This window comes from Rhinolophus ferrumequinum, chromosome 8, assembly GCF_004115265.2.
Source record: "Rhinolophus ferrumequinum isolate MPI-CBG mRhiFer1 chromosome 8, mRhiFer1_v1.p, whole genome shotgun sequence".
In the NCBI taxonomy this organism is placed as follows: Eukaryota; Metazoa; Chordata; class Mammalia; order Chiroptera; family Rhinolophidae; genus Rhinolophus; species Rhinolophus ferrumequinum.
This window is the reverse complement of record NC_046291.1, coordinates 23,344,886-23,371,347: the sequence shown is the minus strand read 5'-3', so window position 1 is coordinate 23,371,347 and position 26,462 is coordinate 23,344,886. Positions and strand designations below refer to the sequence as shown.

General features: G+C 34.3%; 1 protein-coding gene across 2 annotated transcripts; it reads right to left on the bottom strand.

The window, feature by feature from the left end:
• Positions 1–3,016: 3,016 nt before the first annotated feature.
• MYL1 (myosin light chain 1) lies at positions 3,017–26,251 on the bottom strand. 2 transcript variants are annotated; one of them, XM_033112983.1, is made up of 7 exons: positions 14,559–14,630; positions 13,775–13,799; positions 9,316–9,459; positions 7,115–7,288; positions 6,580–6,657; positions 3,907–3,949; positions 3,017–3,322 (listed from the first exon to the last, which is right to left on the bottom strand). In XM_033112983.1, exons 1-6 carry the CDS (start codon positions 14,559–14,561, stop codon positions 3,921–3,923), a joined length of 453 nt encoding a protein of 150 aa, XP_032968874.1. In that variant the 5' UTR covers positions 14,562–14,630; the 3' UTR covers positions 3,017–3,322; positions 3,907–3,920. The 2 variants fall into 2 exon arrangements, with proteins under 2 accessions (XP_032968874.1, XP_032968873.1); XM_033112982.1 differs by lacking the exons at positions 13,775–13,799; positions 14,559–14,630 and adding exons at positions 13,492–13,519; positions 25,861–26,251 and having other exon boundaries at positions 3,021–3,322.
• Positions 26,252–26,462: the final 211 nt, after the last annotated feature.

Genomic DNA, 26,462 nt, shown 5'->3' with positions numbered 1-26,462 from the left:
ATTTGCTGGCCCAGGGCAAGAGTTTAGCTAGAGGTGCACTTACCATAAATTTAAATATTTAAAAGTTATCAATCAAATTAACAAACTCTTACATAACATATACTCTGGTACTTCCCTGACAAATATAGTTTCAGAATAACGTAGAAGACTAGGTTAGAATTCTTGGACTCCTTGGTGTTGTGGTGGCCTGTTCTCTCCTTAGTTTCCCCACACAGCTCCATCCTTCACTGCAGGGGCCTTGTGGGTAACTCTATCCTTACTTTAGACAAAACAAGACAAAACCAGCTGGCTTTGGCCACCCTTTGGTCTTTGGTTTGCACACACCTATGCCAGTCTTCCCTTAGGAGGAGAGACGTAGGGAGAATCCCACCCAGGTCCTGGAAGAGAGCTTGGGGCATTTGGGAAGGGAAGTCTGGGGTCCTGGGTATCCAGAGTGTGGTCTAGGAGTAAGACCATGAATTCCAGAAGTGTCATAGTGTATTTCTGGGTAGACTCCTTGGCTCTGGGGTATGTGCCTGGAGGAAGATGAATGGGGCCCTCTCAAGTGTGGAGTCCGGGACATGGGCCAAATTTGTCCTGGCCAAGATTGGTTCTGCTTCTGTTTTACATGACCATGATGATAACACAGTAGCTCTGGCCAATCACATTGTAGGAACTTGCAGGTGAAGGCCAAGGCAAAGTATAGCCCATGCTTCTTCTTACCAATTATTAGTGATTAACTAAGAAAATTTATCTTGATATGAAGTTTCTGGAAAGATTCTCAGCAGCTGTTTGGAACTCCATCACACTTCCTTTTGCAGTGGCTTTCCTTAGCCCGGGACTCACTCATTGAACTGTAAAATTGAGATCATTGCCTGAATTATTCTATCATTTTTGCTCTTCCTTTGCTTCAGTTATATTGATAATTCAAGGGAGTGTAACTCTAGTCTGGACTCCAAATACTTGCTGTTTAATCTCCTTTTTTCTTTTGGGATATAGACTTGGTTTGCTGAATAAATCTATAGATTCATGGTTTTCTTTAGGCTTAGAATTTCAAGGAAGATATTCTTTCTTCATTCTATTAAGTTCCCAGTTATATTGAACACTATGGAAAAAGACATGTAAATACAGTTAGAGGAAGACATGTTAAGAGTTCTTTTTAATGTAATATTTCTTAAGAAATTTTACCATGCAGTCTAAAAAGAAAATTTTATTTCCCCAATTTAATCATCATTTATTTCATAGAGAAGAATAAGTTACAACGGGTTGCATTTCAAATATACTTTGAGGCAAAAATAATTAATGTTTTTTTGGGGGACAGGAAGTAACTTCAAAATAGTTTAAAAAAAACTTGAAAATATTTGCTTATGCAGTGAAGTCTTTTCAAAAGTTATTTTTGAAGACTGAGGAATTAAGCACCTGTCATTTTTGCCAGCTGGTTTAAATGTTAAAAATTATTGTCACTCTTCCACACACTACTCTATTTTGCACCTGCTACTACTTGAGCTATGGGCATTTCACACATGGTAATTTAATAAGGTTAGGTCCCATGACAGTGTACGAGATGTTATCCCACTGGGCATTAAAGCAGTTTTATAAGATCTTAAGAAAAAAGGATTAAATATGAAGCTTGAGACTAAAAATTTAGTACCTTGTAAGATATCACATTTTTCTAATTGCAAAATGTTAAAGGAGTGTAAAAGATGGGAAATTTAACCACATATTCCAAAACAAAAATGAGCCTCCTGTGATTGGACTATTTGTACTGGTCAACTTCTTGACATGGTGACATTTGTAATTTTTAAAGAACATTTTTATTGCCTTATATAACAACTGAATATAAATATATATTGAAACCTGCACTGTTCAATATGGTATTCACGAGCCACAAGTGGCTATTTAAATTAATTAAAATAAGATACAATTAGAAATTCAATTCCACCATCACACTAGCCACATTTCAAGTGCTCAGTAGCCCCATGGGATTAGTGGTTACCGAATAAGACAATGTAGATATTTACATTTTTACTGAAAGTTCTGTTGCACAGTGCTGTGTGAAATTTCCAGTTTGTGGTCTTAGGCAAACTTTGGTCTTAAAGATCTTGAGGCCATAGTGAATTTTCCTTAAAACAGTAATTGTAATGTTCCAACATCATCTTGGCTACAAAAGCATAGGTCAAAGTTGAAGCCATTGGCTACTGGAATCTGAGTGACCTTTGCTGAAGTTAGAAGGAGCGTGTTAACCAAAAGTGCCCAACAGGAGGAAAAAATTGTTTCAGCTTCCACACATTCCTAGGCAGGCAGGTACTTTTCCAAGATTTTACAGCCCCATATATTACAGATATCCTTCCAGAGAGTAGGAGAATTATTATTCACTTCGTCTCTTCTAAATATCCAACTATTAACTTGCAAATCCTGCCTCTGTTCTAAAGTGATACACGATAGCATGACAAATTAAGTTTACACGATGAACTTTCCCATCAATTAGTCTTAGGACATGTGTTAAATGAGTGAAGCAAGATTTTGGGACACGGACATGCAAAGTAGAGGCCATCATAGCAGGAGAGAGAACATTAACAGACAAGTTCTTCAGTAACAGTCTCATCCCCAGAGAGGTTTTTGAAAGTAACAACTAGAAGGTCACTTTAAATTTTATCCTTGAAAACATTCAGTGAGAAGAATCAGGGCTTATTAGAATTTCCTAATAGGCCAGGTTGTCACTAGACATGAAATAGATCTTGTCATGAATACAGTGATTTACACAAAACTGAAGAAACCTGCTTTCATATTAAATTGCCTAGGTAGTTTATATTAAAACATCTCTGATCCTTGAATTCCCTCAGTTCTCTGTTTCACTTTTTCAGTAATATGTGATTATCATTATTATTCAGTTTGTTATTGCTATGTAGGCTGTAATGATTTGTTCTCTTAAAAATTTATAATTTGTCCATATTTGATACATTAAGGAAAGGACTGAGGTTTTAAAAATTATTTCTCTAAACAAGAAGATAAAAACACAATGAAACTTGAACATTCCAGACTGACCAAAATTATTTATTGATTTGTTAATTTAAGGATGTTCATTAACCCATGGTAGAAAATAAAGAGTGGTGCTAGGGTTTGAAATTTTCAGTATTTTATATTTGTCTAGAGCAGGAGACACTTGGTTTGTGTGGTATAAATACAATTCAGAGGGAAATGTAAGGTATAAAAAAAATCAGGGAGTCCTTCAGTCTAGAACGGTCCACAATGTTTTTCTGAATGATGGTAAACAAATCTGGACAGTTAGTCATGGGTGTTATTAAAATAAGTTTCCAGCCAGTCTTCCCAACCAATGCTTAATCTGTAAAGGAAAAGGGAAAACGAGTTAGATATTGACTGCATGTTTTCAGAAAGAAAACTGGGGAGGAAATAATGTGAAATGCAAAATACGAAAAAGTACAAAATGAACCAGCATTTCTAAGGTACGTTGTTTCCTAGTGGCAAGAACCTAGTTGCAAGTGCTTGACTTTGGATTGTGATAGCATGGCTTACTAGAGCAGTTATTATTAAAAACTACATAAGTTATTCAAAGAACTTTGGCCTATGCTTTTATTAGTGTTATGTTCCAACTACATTAGTTAATTAATCTCTGGCTTGCTGAATCTCCACTGCAAGTACATATAGCACAGTCAATAGCCAATGATAGAGTGTATAGATGGAAGGAAAAACCTCAGAAGTTTTTGCTTATAAACTTGTACAAAAATGCTCTATTTCTAAATAACCCATTTCAAGGAGTTGATATTTTCTTATTAATATAGGTAACTCTTAATTAAGAACTTAATGCTAATTATATCTACAGCATCCACATATAAAGTGAAGCTGTTAAAGTTGTAAAAGATATAATATCAAGACAGTCTTAACAGCAAAAAAGAAACAGATGTATACCTTGAGAGCTCCATTTAGACAGACATGATGTGCTTGACAAAAGCTGTAGGCACAATATAGACAGTTTAGAGTTAGAAAATAGTCAAATTAAACAAGAGCGATTTGCAAGTTACCTCAATCCTAATTATTGTTAACTATAACACTAGAGTTTATTTTTTTAAGCTTTGTACCCATCACTGTACTTATTACTGGATTTATGGCCTTTCCCCTAATTTTATAAATTAAATTTTCAATAAGTGGTACATTCATATGGTTAAAATTTTGTTTTTTAAAATATGAAAGAGTTTATAACAACAACAAAAAATGTTCCTCATCACTGTCTCCCAGCGATCTAGTTCCTCTTTTTATAGCTGAGTTCATGGAGCTATTATGCATGTGTAAGAGACATTTTATAAAAACAAATATATGTTTTCAAAAAATTTCTTTACATACATGGTGGCATAGTCTACAAATTCTTTTGCGCTTCCTTTTCTCACTTATATTTCGGAGATATTACCAAAAGTATAAACAAGAGTATCATTATTTTTTAGGGCCATATGGTATTTCATTGTGTAGATTTTCTTTTTTTAAAAAAATTAAAGTTTATTGGGGTGACAATTGTTAGTAAAGTTACATAGATTTCAGGTGTACACTTCTGCATTACATCATATAGATTTACTGGAATCTATTTGATATATCCTGCATCGATGGACATAAGTTGTTCGAATATTTGTCCGTTACAAACAACACTGTTAATGAATAACCATGTATCACTCATTTCACCTGAGTCCAAGTATATCTAAAGACTACATCCCTTGAAGTAGATTTGCTAGAATTAACAGTACCATATCACCACATATGGATCTAAATGACTTACATTCCCAACAGGAAGGCATGATACCAGCTTTTTCCACACACACTCCTCAACTCAAAGTGTGGTCTAACTTTTACCCTTTGGCAAGCCGTTTATTTAAAAATGGTATCTCAGTGTAGTGTTCATCTACATTTCTTTTATTGTTAATGAAGTTTAGCATATTATACTGTATTCATATGTATATTTATTTCCTTTTTTATGAATTGTCTCTTCATGTATTTGTTAATTTTTCTATTGGGTTGTGGTCTTTTTATTAATTTGTAATAGTTTTTTTTTTTTTTAAACAGGGAAATGAGCTCTTTCTAATATTGATTGTAATTGTGGTTTTTTTTCTTTCTTTTTTTTCCTTCTTAGGTTTGCTCTTCGTCTTTTTGTTTCTGGTACCTTTGCCATATAGATTGAAAAAAAATGTATGTTTTATTTTATCAAAATTTGAAATGCCTTCTGAGTTTTGTATTAGTGTTAGAAAGACTTTTCCACTTCAAATGTTATAAAATAATTTTTCCATGGCTTTTATGCTTTTTGCTTTTACATATAAATTTTTGACTCACTTGAAATTCATCATGGTATAAGAGCCACATCTGACTTAATTTTCTACATGACTATCCAGTTGTCCAAACAATATTTATTGAATTATTCTTCTTTTATGTAATATATTCGTGGCAATAACCAAATGTGAAACATTGTTTATGGAAAAAAGTGAAGCTTAACCAAGATTGTCAGTGAACATATGCTTGGCTGAGTCTGTTCCTTTTCTCCTGTCATCTCCTCTCTTTCTCTCCCTTTTCCATCCTTCCCTTCTTCTCTCTGCTTTTCTTTTCTAATGACTTTTTTCCAAGTCATTAGACTTCCTAACTCTACATTTACATTAAACCTATCAACATATGTGTAGCTTTATTGAAATGGAGCTAAATTAGTCTTTTTGGGAAATAGATAAGTTTCTCAATTTTATTGGAACCTTTTCAATTTACAAATTATAGCATGCCACTTTGTTTTGCATCTTTATTCTGTGTAGTGCGTTACTTTTCAGATCCTTTGGGTGAAGCTGCTGTAAATTGGTAGTAAGAACTAGGTACTGTGTTTCCCTGAAAATAAGACCTAGCCAGACAATCAGCTCTAATGCATCTTTTGGAGCAAAAATTAATATAAGACCTGGTATTATATTATGTTATATTATATTAAAGACTGGGTCTTATATTATAGTAAAATAAGACTGGGTCTTATATTAATTTTTGCTCCAAAAGATGCATTAGAGCTGATTGTCCTGCTTGGTTTTATTTTTGGGGAAACATGGTAATTGGTCACTCTGAGATGACTTTCATTTAAGCACGGACACTAGACAAGGAGAACTAAATTTTACCACCAGCCTTGCCACTAATGATGTGACCTTCACTAATAATTAAGCCTCTTTGGCCCTCGGTTTCCTCATTTTCATAATTGTTTGATGTAAAGAATTCTGAGTTCTCTCCAACTTTAATATTCTATTAAATTTTATTTTGACACAACTCTGTCTATCTTACAGAGACATTATGAACATCTAACAAGAAAAAGTGCATGTAAAAACACTTTTTAAGCTGTATAACAATACACAGAAATGCGAAAACCCACTGGAATGAATCTTATGTATATATATATACACAGTCAGATCTTCACAAGATATCTGTTTAGAGTTATTGTATAATTGATTGATAATAGGTAACATCTGTATGTTCAATAAGGGAGGTAAAGAAAAAAAGAAGTTATTTTAAGCTCAAAAGGAGTCCATAACCCATCCAATCAGTTAAGAGTTGCTGTAACTACCAGAGCGCATGAGTTTGTACCTTCATAGTTGATGCAGCCATTGGAGTCTTCTTGACCTTTCAGCAGGGTTTCCACTTCTTCCTCTTTCATCTTTTCACCTGATAAAGCAAATCTCTTTGTTCAGAAAGAAGTCTAGAGGGTATTTTCAAAATTCCACTATAAGTGATCAGCTTTGGGCTTCTGAAGACTATGACTAAGCTCTTGGAGGATAAGGAACCAAGCCCTTCCTATTCTTTTGGCAATTGGTATGTTGTCAAGAAATTGTCTTTGAATGAATTCATTGTACATTATACCGGATCATCCAAATCATATTCTGTAAGAACTACAATGCTTTACTTTACTTATTCATTACCGGTAATTTAAGTTACCATGTCCCCAAAACAAACTCATTGACACTGAAGACAATTGAAATGGTCATTCACTTTTGACTATTCTTTTTCATTTTCCTTTGTAGTCTTTCCCCATGCCTATTTGGGTGATCGCATGATTCCTCTAAGTCATGCTCTTTCGTATGTATTATGTCCTACTAAGTCCAGGGAAATAAATTGTCCTTACCCAGTGTGGCTAGAACGTGACGAAGTTCAGCACCCATGACTGTACCATTGCCTTCCTTGTCAAAGACACGCAGACCCTCAACAAAGTCTTCATAACTGCCTTGCTCCTTGTTGTTGGAAATGACTTGCATCATGGGCAGAAACTGTTCAAACTCAATTTTCTTGGCATTCATCTCTAGAAGAAATGGCCATTTAGGGAGTTATTAGCAACCATAAAATGCCATCTGTGAGTCTCAAAAGTTCATTCTAGATGACCTGAAAAATCGTCATACAGCTTAAGTTTCAGCTGGTAAATTGCTGATGACAAAGATTTGGTAATAGACAATAGCATAGACTCTGGAGTCCTAATGCTTGAACTTTTATCCCCAATCGCCATTTACAACTATGTGACCATGGACAAGTTTCTTAACCAATCTGTGCCTCAATTTTTTCATCTGTGAAAATAGAGATACATCATAGTATTAGTGTGAGCATTAAATGAGATGATACAAGCCAAGTGTATTACGATACTTGGGACAACTGAGTGCTTAGTAAGTGTTAGCTACTATTTTGTTAGTATTGTCAATTTAATATTTTCTATAAATGCTAGGGAAGCAATATAAAATTATAGTAATACAACAAACCCATTAGCATATAAGTATAGTCAAACTTAACTTTAATATGCAGTTCCAACTTTGTAGGACCTTCAGTTTCTTTACATTTTAAGTAATTTAAAAAAGAAGCTTATAAGCAGAGAGTGTGTGTCAAATGCTTTGTGATTGCCTGACTTCTTTGCAGTTTAGAAGCCTAAGGATGATAGGAGTCTCTTTAGTATCTTCTGAGAAGGAAAATCAGATTCACAGTAAAAGTAGAAAAGGCTATCCAGATGTATGCAAATAGATAAAGTTATGTACTCCTACAATCCAAATTCCCTTTTACTAGTCTTTCCTGATAGAATAGAAATCTAGTACATTGGGTAATAGTAAAAAGACTCAACTGGAATGCTGAATAAAGGAACATTTAACCAATAATTGCAGTAAAGATGGACGTTTGATAAGTTAGAAAATGACACTTAAGAAAGTAGATTTGGCTTGCTACTCTCTCATTTTATCTCATGTTCTCAGCTACTATTTGTGTAATTTACATGGAAATTCTTCTCCAAAGAAAATGAAGTTTGAGGAAAATTCCAGCAGACTGATTTAGAGTTAGGTTTTCTTGAAATATTTTTTTTTCTGTTGTAACAAAGGAAAATAGTTATTTCAATTATCAAGGAAAAAGATTATTTGCTCTCCCTTCCTTTTTTCCTGTGGCAAAGATAAACAGCTCACATAGCTACTTGAAAAAACTTCAGTTTTGTCTTGTCTTTTTATTTAGGGTGGTATTTTTCCAGTAGACTATTACACTTTTCCATGAATCTTGGGATTGAAAAATTTTTTTCTTGTTCCAGACTAATGACTGGATTTTTGTATTGAGCAAAGAACTTCTGCAGTTTTGCCATTTATGTATCTTACTCATTTTTGTCCCAGGATTTACCTTGGGTGACTGAATGCAGGTTTTGGCTTAGATTTTTAAGTCTTTGTGTAATTCTTTAGAAATTAAAAAATAAAAACTCTTATTAAGATGTCACCCTGTCTATCCTTAATTAAGATAGCTGAGTTTCTTTAAGATGGTCACAGAAACGGTGTCAAAAAGACAAACCATGGGGCACAGTCAGCAGGTATTTTCGGTCTCCTGAGAACATTGTGATTTAATTTTTCCTGCTTTTATCAGAGGAGATCTTCTCTGTGCCATTGTCATTTCCTCAGAGTTGTTTGCAAAGTACATTATGTTTTAGCTGTATCTAATATCTTTGTCAAAATGTATTTTTGCCTTGGAAGGTTTGAAAAAAATGTGTGGATTTGGATATTATTTCATTTCATTAACCTTTAAATTATGAGCATTAGATACGGTGATGATGATGATGGTGTTAGCATTAGATATATTTCCTTTCATTAGCATGAAATTTTATCACGCTTGTAAAGTCTCAAAGGACGGTTAACTTATTTTATGAAGGGAAAATACTGAGACTCTAGACAGCCCACTGGCACGTTTACTATCAAAATCAAATTAAGCCCTATTTTGTGGCACTAATTTCTCAGTAATGCTCTCTCTTTTTCTCTTACACACACACACACACACACACACACACACACTTCCCAACTTCTTGGCAAAACCTGTGGTTACCTTCATTGCTGGGATTTCCCAGAACCTTCTTGACCTCTGCATTGGTGGGGTTCGTGCCCAGAGCCCGGAGAACATCGCCGACCTGGCTTAAGGTGATCTTGCTTTCACCTGTTCTATCAAACAGGAGAAATGCCTCCTTGAAATCTGCAAGAAGCAAGAAACATGAGGGTGCTTTTCTCTACCTCTGACCTATAAATTAACCCTAACTCCATCCAAAGATCCAGTTCAAATTCCCCTTTATTTTACAACTTTTGCCAGCCACTAAAGTTGTGCTCATTGGACTCTCCCTTTTCATAGTTCAAGCAATCATTGACAAACACTTTTGACATTTCTTTTGGGGACTATTTTAAAACAGTTTTTCTCATTTCAAGTCATATGTCATTATTAATCAGATATGAAGATTGGAGCTCTTAGTCCTATTTATTCATATTTTCTTCATCTGCCTCTGAAGCAGCACTGGGTTAAGAAATTCTAAGGTCTTGATAAATCTTAAGAATTCCTTATATAATCTCTCATATAATTAACAATAAAATTCCAAGAAAACAAATTTTTCAATTTGGGTTGAGTTTTGTGAGGTTAACCCAAACTTCTCAGAGTATATAGAAAAACCCTCTCTTGCGGTACAAATTTCCTACATGCTCCCCTTAACTAGTTTTCTACAGGAGTAACTTCATTTTTCAGGAAAAAAAATTAGAAAGGTAAGACAAATCTTTAAGTTCTAATAGTGTCATTTAACCACTTTAACGTATGACTCTAAGAGACCCCGGTATAATCAATTCAGAAGGAGGAATGTTTGTTTGGGTCTATTGCTGTGGTAATCTCTTTAAAGTTTACTCTTTTTTTCACATAATACATATAGCAACATGCTGCTATATTAGCTTTAGAATTTAAGGATATATTTTCTAATTAAAATTTTATAGAGGTAATTGTAGATTCACATACAATTTTGAGAAAACATACATGGGTATCTCTTAAATACTCTGTCCAGTTTTCCCCAATAGTAACATTTAGCAGAATTATAGTATTCTGTGGTGACCGGGATATTCACATTAATAGACTTCACCAATTTCACTCAGATTTCTCTTGTTTTACTTGTACTCAGGTGTAAGCACATATTTAAAAAGTGTTGTCTATTTGTATCACAATCACTCTATTGCTTACTTTTCCTAAATTTTGTCATTGCCCTTTGATAGAACTAATTTTTTCTTTCAGAATTACATTCACAAAAGAATTAAGAAGTGTGCACCAAAACGACAAAAAGGGGTGCTGCTATGGATGAGGGGCCAGTAAAGACATTTCAATTGAACCTTTTAAACTAAACTAAACTGAACTAAATGAAATTTTCTAAGGCACCTAAAACTACTGATGGCAACTCGTTGGGGTTAATACTAACAATACTCAAAAAAACCATTTGTGACTGAACTGGTAGGGGTGGAAGTCTTATTTTTTAGGCCATTGATGGTCTCAGATCAAAAGATGCCTTCTAGACAGATTATCCAGCAAAATACCCGATTTTGCTGTCCCTTCATCCACTAATCTAAGATTGCACCGGACATAGTCACAATCAACTATTGTGCCCATGTTACTATCCTTTGCTAACATTTCCTCTTCAACTTCTATGAAGTGTGACTGTAATAGGCTATTTCCCGAATCTAAAAACATGCTGCAGGCACTGTGGGGTCATTAGTCAAATGTTCTTTTTCATCTTTCTCAGGGACATGTGAAACTGAACTATTCCTGTTACTGGCTCCAGGCTTTTATGCACAGCTTGCTCAGAGGGCTCACTATTACCCTGGTCAAATGCTTGATATGGAAATAGGATTTTATGGGCTGTAATAGAATCTTCCTGACATTAGCCCTTTTGTTGATTTGAAGGCCAAGGCCAGAAAGATCTTCCTACCCCAGATTTTTAAGGACTAAGTTTTTCTCTGGAAGAGTCTAGAACATGGGTTAACAAAATCCTGACTAGGGGCTGGCCACCTGTTTTTATAAATGAAATTTGAATGGAATACAGCCATTCATTTATGTATTGTCCTTGGCTATTTTCATACCTCAGTGACAGGGTTGAGTTGTTTTTGAAACCTAGCATATTTACTATTTGCCCCTTTAAGAAAAAATTTGCCAGTCCCTCTCTGGTCTAGAACAACACTGTTTTAGAACTTGTTTTGATCAAAATGTTCTATGTCTGGTATCTGGACTGCCCCCAAATGTAGCTACTAGCCATCTGCAGTTCTAGAGCACTAAAAGGTAACTAGTACAACTGAGGAAATGTATTTTTAAATGAATTTATTTTTAACTAAAGTTTAAATCTAAATAGCCACATGTGGCTAGTGGCAACTCTACAGGACGGCATAAGAGGACTGAGACCTTTAGAATGCTATAATTTTCTAGTTGATTTTTCTTCTTTCCTCTAAACCAGTGATACATTCAAATAGAGCAGTTTTGAGCAAAAGTACTTAATCATTAAACAAGGAAGTAAACAAAGGAAGTCTTCATTCATTTCTGAAAATATAAGATTTCCATTTCACTTAAAATGGTACCAAAAATATTCATTTTCCTGACACAAGAGAAAACCAGTTCACCACACCAATGTATACTGAACCCCTATATATAAAACCTATTTCATATATGGAGTACTAAGTTTAATAGTAATAGTTCAATAGTTCACGTCTGTCCCTGAAAGGGCTTTTAAGTCTTTTATTGTTTGGTCCTACCGTAATTGGGCTGTCAAAATGACACTGTAAATTAGATATTTGAGAGGACTAGGATGTAGTAGCTGATAATGTAGCAGCATCACTTATTAAAAAATGCATTGAAAATAATAAAAAAATTATAATAGAATTACCATTTTCAATAAGAAAGCATAGTCACATGTGGTATAATTTTATATAATATTGAGTTCTGAGTCATGAAATCATCTAATCTCTCTAGATGAAGCCATCAGCCATTATACATGGATACATGTGAGTCTGTACCACAGCAGATATCCTTTATTTTTAATTGATGTTTGAACATGAGATATTCCAGAAACACACTGAAACAAACTGAAAAAATGTGGAATTCTTTAGGTAGAGAACTGAGTATTTGAATAGATCTGTATTAATCTCGTATAATTATTTATATATTATAGATCATAACATGTATAACATATACATATTATGACAAATATTCTAATTTATATGATATCATATAACTCATTTTTTCTCCCCTTCCCTTCTGTAGATGTATTTATATCTCAGTTTATTTGAACATGTGGCACTTTCATTCCATAAAACATGCCTCGGTACACTTCCGGTGAAAAAAATCAAGATCTGTATGACACAAGATTCTTGGATTTCAAGACTGGAAGGGTAAAAAAAGGAAGTGTTAGAAAATCTATTCAGAGCCGCTTGAATCTTAAGAGTTTGAAGTCTTCCAGTTAGTAACTGTTTTATGAAACAAATTTCTTTTCTCTTATGAAATAAATTTCTAGTTAATTTAAACTAATACAAGATTTTGATCCTACCACTAATTCTTTGGGTCCTTGAGGAAGTCTCATCCCCTCCCTGGGAGCCTGTCCTGCATCTCTAAAGATGGACCAGGAGACATCTATTGTTTCTTCCACAGTTTTATGATAAATTACTCCTCCCTCTTTGTCTCTGAATTCTCTCTTATTTTGTATCCTCTTTACCCACTATTTCTCTGGACTCATTATGATGACCATTGAAATTATGTAGATTTGGTAACTGGCAGTTTCATAATCAGTTTTATTTTCCAAATTTAACAATTTAGATCTGCCAATATCTCTTTAAGGATTTGATTAACAGATAAGGTATCCAAAATCTGTATCTTTTTTTGATATATCTATCTATCATCTATGTATCTATGTATCTATGTATGTATGTATCTATCTATCATCTATTTGCCTACTGTATCAAATTGGTTTTATTTAGAATTCAGTGAATATAATGACCTATTTTGTAGTCTTTATTGTTTGCGTAAGCCTTTGATGGTTAATTATAAGCAAGGGGTTCAGGTTGTTGAGAGAATTTAGAGTGATTGAGAGCATTTCTATTTGGAGTGGCGACACCAGTGGAGATAATTAGGAAAAGCTATTCTCATCTTAAGGGAGTTGGTTTTCCTCACCCGCCATCTTTATGAGTGTGCAATATTAACAGCTGTATCTTTTAAACTTACCATCCTGCTGTTCCTTAGAGAACTCGATCTGTTAGAAAGAAATTAACCACAGAGAATATTTTAACCAAACAAAATGTCCTGACTTTTAAGTGTGTCCAAGCTCATTCCCTGAGAAATCTTTAAAGTAAGCTCCCAGAATAAGCCTACTTTACAGAGTTCAGGCAGAGCTTGGACACTAGTAACAGGTTGTGCCATGCAGTAACATGCCTTGGAGATAAGTGGTATTTCAGAAACTAAGCAGTATTCTGCCTCCATCTGGAATACAGAAGCTCAATTCACTTACCAGCAATCTGATCAGCACTGAAGGACTGCAGTGGCGAGAGAGGGAGAAAGAAAGAAACAACTAGTACTTTTTCAAATGCATTGACAGAAGAATGGTTGCTCTCTGCTGTGAGATTTTTAGGAAGTCATGTAGGTGTTATGGAATAAGAAGGTTGCCTTAGGATACTTTTGAATCTAGGAAAAATAAAAAGCTATTGCAAAAGATAGTTAGGGAACATCTCTCTTATCTTAATGAATCAATGATTTAACAAATGCTAAGTCAAATACTTCCTGGAATAATATAATAATATATAGTGTATATAAGATATATCTAATGCAGATACACTGTATTAAAAAGTACACACACACTGCATTAAAAAGGTCATCTTAAGTCTTTCTTCTGTTTAACCTCTACATTTTTACCCAATGCATCTGAAGTAGTTTATTTAATTTTAGATATTGGCGTCACTGGATTCTTGTTTAAGATATCATATTATTCTATAGTTGCAGGGGGTTTCCCCCCCTAATTTTAAATATAATCAACCTTATGTGATATAGCAAAAGTTGGTGAAGCATAAAGTACTACTTTTGGGAATAAGTTGTATTTTTCCAGTTGGCATAATAGCTCAAATTAATCTCTTCTATCTTCAACCCATCTCAGCAAAAACCAAAAGTAGATTCTAAAGACTCATACTGAATATGTTCTCTCTTCAGTTCTCCTTTTTGTCTGCCTTTCTTCTCAATAAGAGTATATCCGTGATCTATTTCCTCCTATAAATGACAAATAGTTTTCGCAGAGGACCCACCATGATGGAGCTGCAGGGCTGCCAAACAACAGCGAAGCTGAAGAGTGAGTTGAGGGCTGCTTCAGTCCCTGAGTGGGGACCTCCCTTGCTGAGGTTGCCTTTTATTTCCGGGGAAGCTGTGACCTCACAGCTAGCATCAGGTTTCAGAGAGAAGTGGCCACTCCCCTCGGAGAGTTTTTTAGCTTTCTTAGGGCAAAGGGAAAGAGGGATCTCTACCCTGAGGGCTATTTTTAGGAAACCAGTAACTAGTTGTGGATATACATATTGAGACTGAGGCCTGTGAGTACTTTTACGGTCTTTATCCCTGAGATGTTCTCTTGGAATGTTTTCCTTTAAGAAACTTATTTGTTCAGTGGCAGAGGAGTTTAAAATTTCTCTAAGGGCTTGGGCGGTCCCCTTCTCTTGGTCAATTTCTGACTTTGCAAACTTCAAGCCTGCACATTTTGGTATTAATGAAACTTGTTGGATAGGACTGGTTTGGGGTTTCAAGTGGCAACTGCTATAGAAAGAACATCCTCTGAAGCACACTGTCTCTTGTGGTAAAGTGCATAGGACTAGACCCGCCATGAAGGTTCTGTGTGTTTCTTAGGGTTCCCTCAAGTGATATAACCGGTAAGTTCTTGAAATACCCAATTAAATGCCCAAATTGTATTCTCAGAAGTTTAGAGCTTAACTAAGCCAGGAATAGTTTTTATCTCTGTTTTGTACTGTTCTCCCTTAGTTTCCTTACCTGAGGGGGTGGCTGTTTTCCTGCCTCCTTGTTACCTGTAAGATTTTTTGATTTTCTGAAGTACTTCTAGGCAGGAAAACTGATAGACTATTTTTTAAAAATTTATTTACTTACTTTATTAATTTTTATTTGTAAGCTGCTTTCTTGGTTCTTTTTTAAAATTAAATTTATTGGGGGTGACATTGGTTAACTCATAATTATATGAGTTTCAAGTATGCAATTCTATAATTCATCATTTGTATATTGCATTGTGTGCTCACCACCCAATGTCTAGTCTCCTTTAGTCAGAATATACTGGGGTGCCAAAAAAATGTATGTAAGTGTACGCTTTGCTCAACATTGCTCAAGCAGTAGTTCGCCATAATCAGAAGTGTCTGGACGCTGATGGTAACCACTTTGAGCACCTCTTATAATCACAGAAATCAAACGTGACTTGTATTCATCTTTTGTTATCAGTATAGAGTATTGCAATTTTAACAGTTTTTTTCCTTTTTAAAAATGTGTATACATTTTTTGGCACCCTCTGTAACTACCCTCCTTTACCATCTTCCTTCTCCACCACCCCCCTCCTCAACCCCTTTGGTAACCATACTTTATCTGTTGCTAGACCATTTTTGCATTTGTTTTCTCTCCTATTTGAAGTTTGAAAATTTTGTGTAAGTTCTTACTAGAATGTGCTGATTGTATTTCCGTCATGTCAAACATTTTATGACTCAGACTCCCGACTGAGAAACAAAGAAACCCCAAACAGGGAATGTAGAGTACAAAGCTAGACTTTAGAATGTTAAAGGTATCTCAGGGATTGGCTGGTAATGCGTTCTCATAGCAGTTTATCTGAAAATAGAGGGCACTCCCTTCCTAGAAGGTACTGAGCAAAATGGTAGGAGGAAAAGATTGGCCCCAGTGTGTCCACTGAAGTTCAGACAACATGTTCATCAGTTTTCTACATATTTAAAGCAGCTTACAGGCATACAAAATGTTGGAAATAAATTCTAACTTAAGTACTGTTTCAGCAACTATTTTTAAGGAAATGGACACAAAAAGCATGAAGTCTTCCCCTGCTAGGCAGATGTATACTTTGCAGCTTTTACTCAAGCATTTAGGAAGAAATCAACAATTGAATGTGTATCGCTTTTTGTCCAAAGACTACAAGTACTGAAAAACATCTCATAGGGTCTTGAGTCCCAAAATGTGGATTGAAAATATAATGTTTTAAACATTAGTACCCAGGTAAACATATCTTGATAGATAGATTGACATTTTGAGAGGTGATTGGGAAATGGAAGTTAATAGAAAAAATTTAAATGCTTTGAGGGAAACATTAGAGGGGAAATCATTAGAGGGAAATGTAAGGGAAGGATGGAAGTGGAAATTTGTAACCTTTGATAATTGTGTAATGTGGAGTCTCATGATTTTTGATGCAAATATTAAAGCCTTTTGAACAGACCATGTTTCTTTGTGTTCTTTTTAGGCTTGTAATTTTATGTATTGTGTCATTAAATTTGAATCTCCTATGACTCATATTGAAATCTAGCACGTATCTTTAGTAGAGCTAACAACTATAAATAATACAAAATAAACTCATCAAAATGGTCCTACATAATGCTCATTTTCATGTTTTCTTTTTTTTTCCAATAGAGAAATGTGTCCTTGAATACATATAAAATATGGCCAATTTGTATAAAATCTGTTGAGTAAACTAGAAAGTCACTTTAAAAGTTGTATTTATGTTATAATAAGCTTGGTTTTTGTGTAAATGTTTATTATTCTGAAAATGGAAGTGGTAGGCAGTAGCCAAACTATTTCATTCTAGTTTTTCTCTATATCTTCATCACATACAGAATGAGAGTTTAGATTTTTTTGTATCTATTGAGAATAAAAGTAAACATTTAAGCAAGTTATTGACAACAGTAGAGAAGGCTACCCCATAGCCTAGTCTAGAGAATAAATTGTAGTTTAAAGGTAAAAAAACCTGAGTGCCATGCTTATAGAGTAAATGGGAAATGTATTCTCTGGTACAGTTTTACAAATGACAAAAACTTTCTCTGGCATCTCTTCCTTGGTGAAGTAATCAGCCCTTTGAACAAAGGCATGATATAAATATTAAAGTCAGATGATTTTGAACTCATTTCGCTATGTCATCATTTGGTTTGTTTAAAAATTAGATTTAAGTTTTTTCTATTTGGAATGCTCTTCTCTCATCTCTGCTTCTTAGAAATTAACTATTCCTCAAGGCCCTGATGAAATCTCCTCCTCTTGAAAAGAAACTTTTCTCTATTTACCTAGCTCCCTTCTCCCACTAAAATATGTTTAACCTTCCTGATTGTAAACTTCTGGGAAGCACAGGTCATTAAAAAAGCCATTTACCTTGGTCCAGGACATAAACCCAGGTGCAGGCTTAGCCCAACTTCTCCATCTTGGAGGGCTTCCCCTGCCTTATTCTTTGATTTTATCCCCAATAATTTTAAAATACCTTGCCTATGTTAAATGCTCAACAGATTTTCATTAACTCAAAATTATTAGAACGTTCAAATACCTGGTGATGGAAGGAGAACTGACTCTGGGTGGTGAACACACAATGCAATATATAGATGATGTGTTATAGAAATGTACACTTGAAACCTATATAATTTTACTAACCCATGTCACCCCAATACATTTAATTAAAAAAATATCTGATTAAATGTGATGATTTAAAAAAAATCATTAGAATGTATGTATAGTGAGTTTTTCCTTCAAATATAAGCTCCTTCTCTAGAACATTATGTTCCCTGAGAGAAGAGACTTTGTCAGGCCCTTCAAAGAGATTACATTCTAGAAGAAGTGTGTACATTCTTTTTTGATACTGCATCTCCAGCACCTAGAACTGCCAAGCATATAGCAGGCATGTGCATCTTGAATTATTGATGTATGTGCTTTTATATTTCCTGAGCCTGTCCATAGATTTTATATAAATGTTTATGATCAGAACTTGTAATTCACCAACCCTCAATTTGTTTTTTTTTTTAAGTTTTTCTTCCCATCTTTGCTTGCATACTTATACTAGACTGGTAGTAAAATAACTACATTCTACATTCTTATGACTTATGTACTATTTGCCGTTGGATTTAAGTAGTAGTGAATGAGGTACTCTTACTAAAAAGGATTTTTGTTGCAATGTTTCAGATTTTTTCTCACTTTGAGAAGCATTTTTTTCTAATGGTATCATGAGGTTTGGTTAATTGATTAAAGACAAGATAAAGTCTCTGGTATGTAGAAGGAATTTATTTAGAGGTAAAATACTCAAATGCATTTAATCAAAAGGCACTGGAATTGATGTACGTTAAGATTTAGTGTAACAAGAAGAGCTATAATTAAAGATGATCTGGGTGACCTGTGATGTTGAATACTGAGGGGAAATGCCCTAGGAAGGAATATAGACTACAGTCTTTAAAGAACATCATCCCTGCAAGATACAATGGGACCAATGACTGGTGAGGCTAAATAAAGCCGTTACTCTAACCAGGGTCAGTTTTTAATCAAGAAAACTGCCTATTCTCTGATTTAATGCGTGGCAGAATGGTCAAAGACCTGGATTATGCAAACCCTAGGGAAAATTTACTAATTTGCACTCCAATCTCATAGAGTTACTAGAAATCACTGTAAAAGGCCAGCAGAAGTACTACTTGGGAACTCTGAGAGTTTTTATCTCAACAAAGGATATACCTAGGCTGGTGACTCTAATATGGCATAAAAAGAAGTTAAGAACAATGACAATACAGTACTGGCCCACCTTGTCTAATATTAGGAGAATAGATGGCTATATTGGGTACACTGATCTGAACAGAAGAAAGAGGAAATGAATAAGTCTCTGCTAGGATGTCTAGACTAGTCAACTGAATTCAGTCACATTACAGCAAAGGCTAAATTATTAAAGTAACACAATTCAGACCTACAAGAATTAACAGAGAGGCCTAACTAAGTGAATTTTAATAAAAAATTTTAAGTGTGATTTAAGTCTACACTTCTTCAGATTCCTTATCAGCTTTCCGATGGTTAAAACCTGATAAATACATTTAATATTTCCTGAGGGTTGTACTTTTTTCTACTTTGTGTATGTGTTTGTATGTTATTTATTAAAAATCCAAGTTGTGGTTTTGTTCCTTCCTTCCTCCTTTTATTTTTAAAATATGAGCATTATAAAACTTCTTTGTGTATGTTGTAAGAAATTATAAGCATCTGCTTTTTCCTACATATTTGGAATAAAATTTCCTTTTGTGACAATAGGGACGTATAGATATTAGCATTACTAGGTAGAGATCCCAGGTCTTTTGATATGGTGGAAAGAAAACTAGACAGGAATTAAACTATTCAGAATTTTGTTTGGGCTTTCTCATAACAAATCATGTATCTTTGGATTAAATAACTTCTCTTGTCTGGGTTATAGCTTCCTTATGTCCTTGTATAAAATATTATACTGCGTGATTTCTAGCATTGCTTATGGTACTACAATTTTGTGAGTTTTCCATTCTTTTGTCAATAGCATCTTCCTCAACTCACTTTTTCTAATGGGAAAGTTCAGAGTGTCTGCAAATTCAATTAATAATATTATTTTGAAGTAGTTTAGATAAAGAGGAGTTAAGCAAAATATCATTTCATAACGCCGTGTTCAATTGACGCAGATGTTTTATAAACAGGAAACTATACCATTGGTCACTTAGTAGGTACAAAGAACCTCACATATAAAGTTGAATATGACATGGTTTTATCTTGAGGGGAAAGGTTTCTTCTCTGACTTCAACTCACTATTATTGATTTATGATTAGAATAGCAAGGATTTATCATCCATATCATTTAAATTTTTACTAGTATAATTGAAGCCACTACTACCTTTGCCCTCCAAATTCTGATTTGGGTGAGAAATAAACTGTAGAAGTTGATGTAGGAACAAACTATAAAAGATCCTATCTTCATACAATAAGTATTTCAGTATGAAGAGAAGCTGAAGAAAGTGTAGTATCAGCAGACTAAATATAATCCTTTCCACAATTTCCATGAGTCAGATGGTACTTGATGCCGGGTAATTATGGAACGACTTCTAAAGACATCTTGCCAGGGGGTTCATTTGTGGCACTAAAATGTCGGGAGGCTAAATTTGGTACTGTCACTTTGTAATCTCCTTGTCTCCAAAGATTTCATTATCTTTAAAACAAAAAGTACTATTCACTATTAATTGGTGGACTTATCTGTTCCTTTTCAAACTGCATTTTACTTCACAAAGACATGATCCAGATACATGTAATTCAAAATAATAATTTTAGAGAGTTATGGTGCTCTTTAATGTTTTCTCACTCCGTTCCACTGGTTATCTTTTACAACCGAGATGTTTGAAAGTGGAAACTTGATAATGATACTTAGCGATAGTCTCTAACAGTTTTTGATTTGCTTCTGAGGTTATAGTCACACCACAAATGGATTAATAATGCAAATGGGTTGATGTTATAGTTGCATTAAAAATGAGTTTGTATTATTGAAAACACAGAGTAAAAGAAGACAAACTCTTAAAAGTATATAATGAAAACTTAGAAACAACTTACAAATGTTTTCACCCATTCCTTCTAATTAGAAATTGACCAAATGTGTTCTTTTCCTCAAACTAGATAAGGTTAAGGTTTAATCATTATACATGTGGCATTATATTTCTACATATTATTCCAAAGAATATTTGGTTGGGATTTCCAGTTTAAATCAGGATATTTATTTGTAAATAGATATCCCATACAATTCTCAGAATATTACCCAGGTGGAAAAATTTGGAGGTCAGGTTTGATATATATGTATGTTTCATTAAAAACATAATTATTTAAAAAATTCAATCAGTTTTATTATTTACTAACGTTTTCAAATACTTTGGTATAGTTATATTTTTTCCAGCTTTATTGGGATATAATTGACACATAACATTGTTTGAGTTTAAGGTGTACGATGTGATGATCTGATACGTGATGACTTTGATATTGTGAAGTAATTACTGCAATACAATTAATTAACACATCTATCACCTCACAGTTATTTATTTTTTTTGTAGTAAGAATTTTATAGATTTACTCTCTTAGCAACTTTCATGTATACAGTATGGTACTATTAATTATAGTCACCATGCTGTATACTCAATCTCCAGAAATTATTCATCTTATAAGTGGAAGTTTGTATCCTCTGACCATCTTCACTCTTTCCCCCACCTCCAACCCCACCCGACAACTATCAATCTACTCTAACAGCGTTTTTTTTATATCCATGTTCTCTTTACAACTTTGCATACAAAGCTAGAGCGAAGTGACTAGGAATCTTTCTAAGTTCCTACTATTCCACCTTCCGTTTGTAAAAGAGAACACTCGACATGTCAGCAATGGGTGCTAAGATAGGGGAAAGCTGTGGAGACCAGAATAATAGCGACACACCAAAGTCAAAAGTCTTGATGAACTTGCTCTGATGTGTGTTTGTCACTCCCTTTTCTGGCTACACAGAGCTGTGCAGGGTAATATAAAAGCGACTCTATCTCACACGCCTGAGAGCAAAGAAGGCTCCTTTACAAATATTCTTAGAAACAGCAACTTACTCTTTAAAAACAGGAGGAAGTTTAGAATATAGTTAACACAGTTAACTCTGGATTTCGCCCACTAGGTTAATCCTAGCTTCACCACGTACCAGTTATTTGATCGTGAACTTCATTTAGGCTCAGTTTCTTTTCCTGCAACATGAGGCCAGAACAACTTTAGTGTAACATGTTAAGAATTAAATATAACAGGGCACAGAGTAAAGTCACCATGAATATTGGTTGTTATAAAGAAGTTTATAATTTTCAAAGCTTTTAATAAGTTATGACGTCATTTGATTTTCCCAACAATTCTAAGTGGGACTGAGATTGGATTAGCTTCATTAGCGATAAGAAATAACAATCTGTAGATGAACGCAAACAATCCTATAACGGAACCAGAACAAGTCATGTGTCACAAGGTATATGTAATATTTGCCTCCACTGAATACCCATCAGTACCTAGGTGTATTTTTGGGGAATACTCTATTTCCACATTGCCCATTAAATTGGAAGTTGAAATCTTTCCAAGTATGTGGACACTTGTTGCTGTGAGATTTGTTATTTGATGAGTTTCTGTCAATGCATTTTGTACTTTTACCACTTTTTATAATATCGCCTGCAGTATCTAGTCAGGGATGACCTGACTGGGTGATGACTACAATGAGAATTGAAATTTAAGCAACACAATGACAGACATGCTTCGAAATCCCATCACCTCACAGCAATGCTGACATACCAGCTGAGGCATGCATCAGGCAAAAATCTCCCTTACACCTTGGAGGTCTTTTAAAATCTAGGCACATGATCATCTTATTGCTTATTTACTTTTGTTATTTCACTCAGTTGCAGTTTGGGGCACTAGGTGTTAATTCTTGTGTTTGCACCTACAACTGTTCTCATGGTAGGTTTTAATTGCTACTTGAGATTCTGTCAGGCAGTGTTCTTTGGGCTGGGCATTGTTGCTGGAAGTATCAGCCCTCTGAAAGCAAAAAGTGCTTAGAACCATCCAGGACAGTAACTTTAATGTTCAAATATGAGCAGTAAATGTGATTTTGAAAATGGATACTCATAGAAAATCCATGGCTGTAGGACATCAGATAAGCATTCCCTCAGATACCAAAGGTTTTATGTCAGAACAATTGAAGGACTATTCAAAACGAATAACCAATAAACTAGGAAACCAAATTGAAAAGCACATTTTAGAAATTGATAAAACTAATTAATATTTAAGATTGTTCAGAGTCTATGGTGAGTCAAATATATGGCTGTTAAGCATGGTATATTATAAGATGAAACATAGATATTAGGTTGGAATAATACTGAGGAATTAAATATTACTGTGATTATAATACTATAAAAGCTAGTTATACTTAAATTTTAGCATTACTCAAAGTCCGAAGGGTAGATAGATTTCTAAATCATACGATTTATGAAAGAAAGTTTAAAATCCAATTAAATTTTCTTCTTTATTGAGTTTTCAGAAAGCTAATGAACACATATAACAGCTCTATTAATTTCTTTAAAGTTCATTTTCTCTGCTTGAAGAAAGTTTATAACTTATATGAAGTAATATAGCTAGGAACATCATTAAGTGATTAAAAGCATCATAATATGAAATGTTTTAATGTACATTTTTATTAGCTTTGTTACCTACTGGGATGAAATTAAATTTCATTAAGTTCTCACGTTGCTCACATTTCTTGGCTATGCTATAATACCTATACATATGCACTGATTTCATATTGATAAATGAAAATCATTGAAGGCATTTAAATTCCTTTACAAAAATATGTTAGTTTCAATCCCCTTCCTTTCTTTTTTTCTCTTTCTATCAGGAATGGGCTCTCTGAATAAAAGATAAAGGTTAATTTCTTCCTATTTCTTCCAGATTCATTTAACTTCTTTTTGGTTTCTGTGCCGTACTGGAATATATCACTTCTCTTGTTTTTCAATGAATTAGTGAAGATAGAGCACACCCCATCTTTACAGAGACTCTCTGGGAGTTTTTCCTTCTTTTGCTTAGCGGTGCTAGCTCATACTAGTATTAATTCAGCATATAGCTGAAAGGATAAACCAATTTTCAAGATTCAGAAAAGTGTCCCTTTTCTGCTCATTACGAACAAGTAATCAGTTTAATTTCTGGATTAAAAAAGTGATGTCTTTTCTTGGAGACCTCTTCTCTGCCGAAATAAATTTTTATTTATTTACTTATTCTTACACAGTTCCCCAGGGAAGAATCTTAATGCCTGTTTTCACTAGTGAGATAATTATTTTTCTTCTTAAGAAGATACTTTTTTTTCCTTCTCAGATGCTTGTAGTCCCATATACAAAGAGATGATATTGTCTTATAAATCACAATAAATATAAAGAGGAGTAGCTTTGATACTGATTCTTGTAAAGTTAGTATAGAGTGGAGAGTCAAAGAATAGAGATAATCAGACTTATTGGAACCTTATTGGCTGTAATCTTGCTCATTGTATAATGCAGTTAGTGTGAATCTAGAAATGTACCAACTAGGGTTACTGGGGATAAAAATTTGGTTTCCTTTTAATGAACTGTATGTAGTCTTCAAAGTAGAAAAATATTTATTTGAATATCTGACATGCATTTATCCTCCTAAGAGGATATTCATTAAGAAGAATCCCTAACCAATTAAAAAAAAAAAAAAGAATAGTTCCTAGGTTCTTTACAAATATGACAAACTCAAGATAAAATATTTGTGATAATCTACTCCTACTTTGAAACATAAAATTTCCTGTTTTACCAGAATGCTATAAAATTATGAATATACTTATTTAATTTCATCACATATCTCTAAGGATGATCTAATTAAATATTTGTATCAAGAATATTTTAAAAATCTACAATTATACTAAAAAAGTCAATGAAATCTTTACCTATAGGTCAGCATTGCCGTTGCAAGTAAACCGTGTTAACAAAATTCGGATTTATTATGTACAGAACTTTTGACTTAAGTGGAAAGATAACTCAGAGGCACTTTCGTTCATTAGTTTTCCATATAAGGCAAGCTTCCTTAGATGAAGATTTTCAAACTGTCATTTGAACTAATATGAGCCTGGTGAATGAGGAGAAGGTGCACATTTGATGGGTCACATCACCGAGTGATAACAGGCACATGCATTGCGTCAGTTTTCCAAAAGCAGATAATCTTTTGGTATTTGAGAACTTTGATTACAGCAAAGTGTTGACACAAAAATGAATCACATTCTCCTTAGTTCAAGATCAGTATTCAGGAGCTCAAAGACATAAGCTAAAAGCCATATAACCGACACGTTTTAAAGTATTTTTTTGGGTTAGTTTCATTTAGAAACAACTCACACATTCTGAATTAAATACTGTGTATAAATAAACAAGATGACAGTTATAGTCACTGAAACACTTGAGTGCATAATTGTCTGCACTGAGACCTCATTTAGTGTTGTATCAAATTTTATTAAGCAAAGCTGAAGGGGGAATTAACTTGAATTGCAAAAATCTTCTCTTTTTTCAGATGAAATAAAGCAGCTGTCAAATAAGTAGAACCAGGACAAATGGGTCATCAGCTGTTTTTAAACTTTTGGAAACAAGTGAATGGACTAAAACTTTCCTTTTTGTATAGCTTCAAAATAAGGGATCCGGTTTCCACAGATATTCCATTTTTAAAAGAACTACTGGTTTAAATATCTGTAAAACACTTTTGCACTTTTGTACTTTGCCCTTCAATTGCACTTTGACAATTTAGGGAAAAAAAGGAAACTAGAGAACAAAAAAGTAGAGCAACTACAGGTTCCACATACACTACCATACTCATGGTAATTTTACTGAGATTACATATTTGAGTTTATCTTTGAAACAGGATTCTCTTCTCCCCATATCTATGTGTTCACTTAGTAATGCCATTTCTCTCAATGAAAAATATACCTGTTTGCAAGTTCCTAGAGTTCCCTACTGTTGAAAGATGTTTCAGTGACCAAACAATTCACCCATTTAGTTACCTTAACGGCAGAGAGGTCAATTTTTTCTTCTTTGGGTGGGGCAGGGGCAGGTGCAGGCGCCGGGGCAGGGGCTGGGGCAGCAGCAGCAGCAGGCTTCTTCACATCCTTCTTTGGTGCCATTTTGTTTAAAAGGATGGGTTAAAAAAAAAAGAGAAGGAGTACCTCTAAAAGAACCTGTCCAAATGATTCTTGGAAGAGGAGTGCTGGTTTGGTTGATCCCAGCCCCGTGTCTTGAAGGTGGACCCAGAGTAGTCAATGGTATAAGGGCGTGCATATATATTTCACTTAGTGCCTAATAGAATCTTGACACATGCGGCTGGATTGGACAGTTCGCTAGTCAAGGGGGTTGGCATTCCTTCTCCGACTATAAATGGAGTCTAAAGGGTCAGGGGTTCATCAATTCTTTTAAACTCCTCTTGCTTTAAAAAAAATTTTTTTGTCACCTCCATATATAAAGAGAGACAAGTATGACAAAGCCAGCTTCAGATCCTTTGGTGACAGTAAAGTAGATTGATGGGTACTTTTTCTTGGTAGAATTACAGTTCTGCTGAAGTTGTAAATCTCTTTTTTTCCCCCCATGCCTAAGAAACTTTACTGAAGGA

Coding starts and splice junctions, on each gene's coding strand:
- MYL1 (XM_033112982.1), bottom strand. CDS start 25,980: ATGGCACCAAAGAAGGATGTGAAGAAGCCTGCTGCTGCTGCTGCCCCA. Junction 6,658..7,114: donor TCACGTTCTAGCCACACTGG/GTAAGGACAATT, acceptor TTGCTTTATCAG/GTGAAAAGATGAAAGAGGAA. Junction 3,950..6,579: donor TGGCTGCATCAACTATGAAG/GTACAAACTCAT, acceptor TTGTGCCTACAG/CTTTTGTCAAGCACATCATG.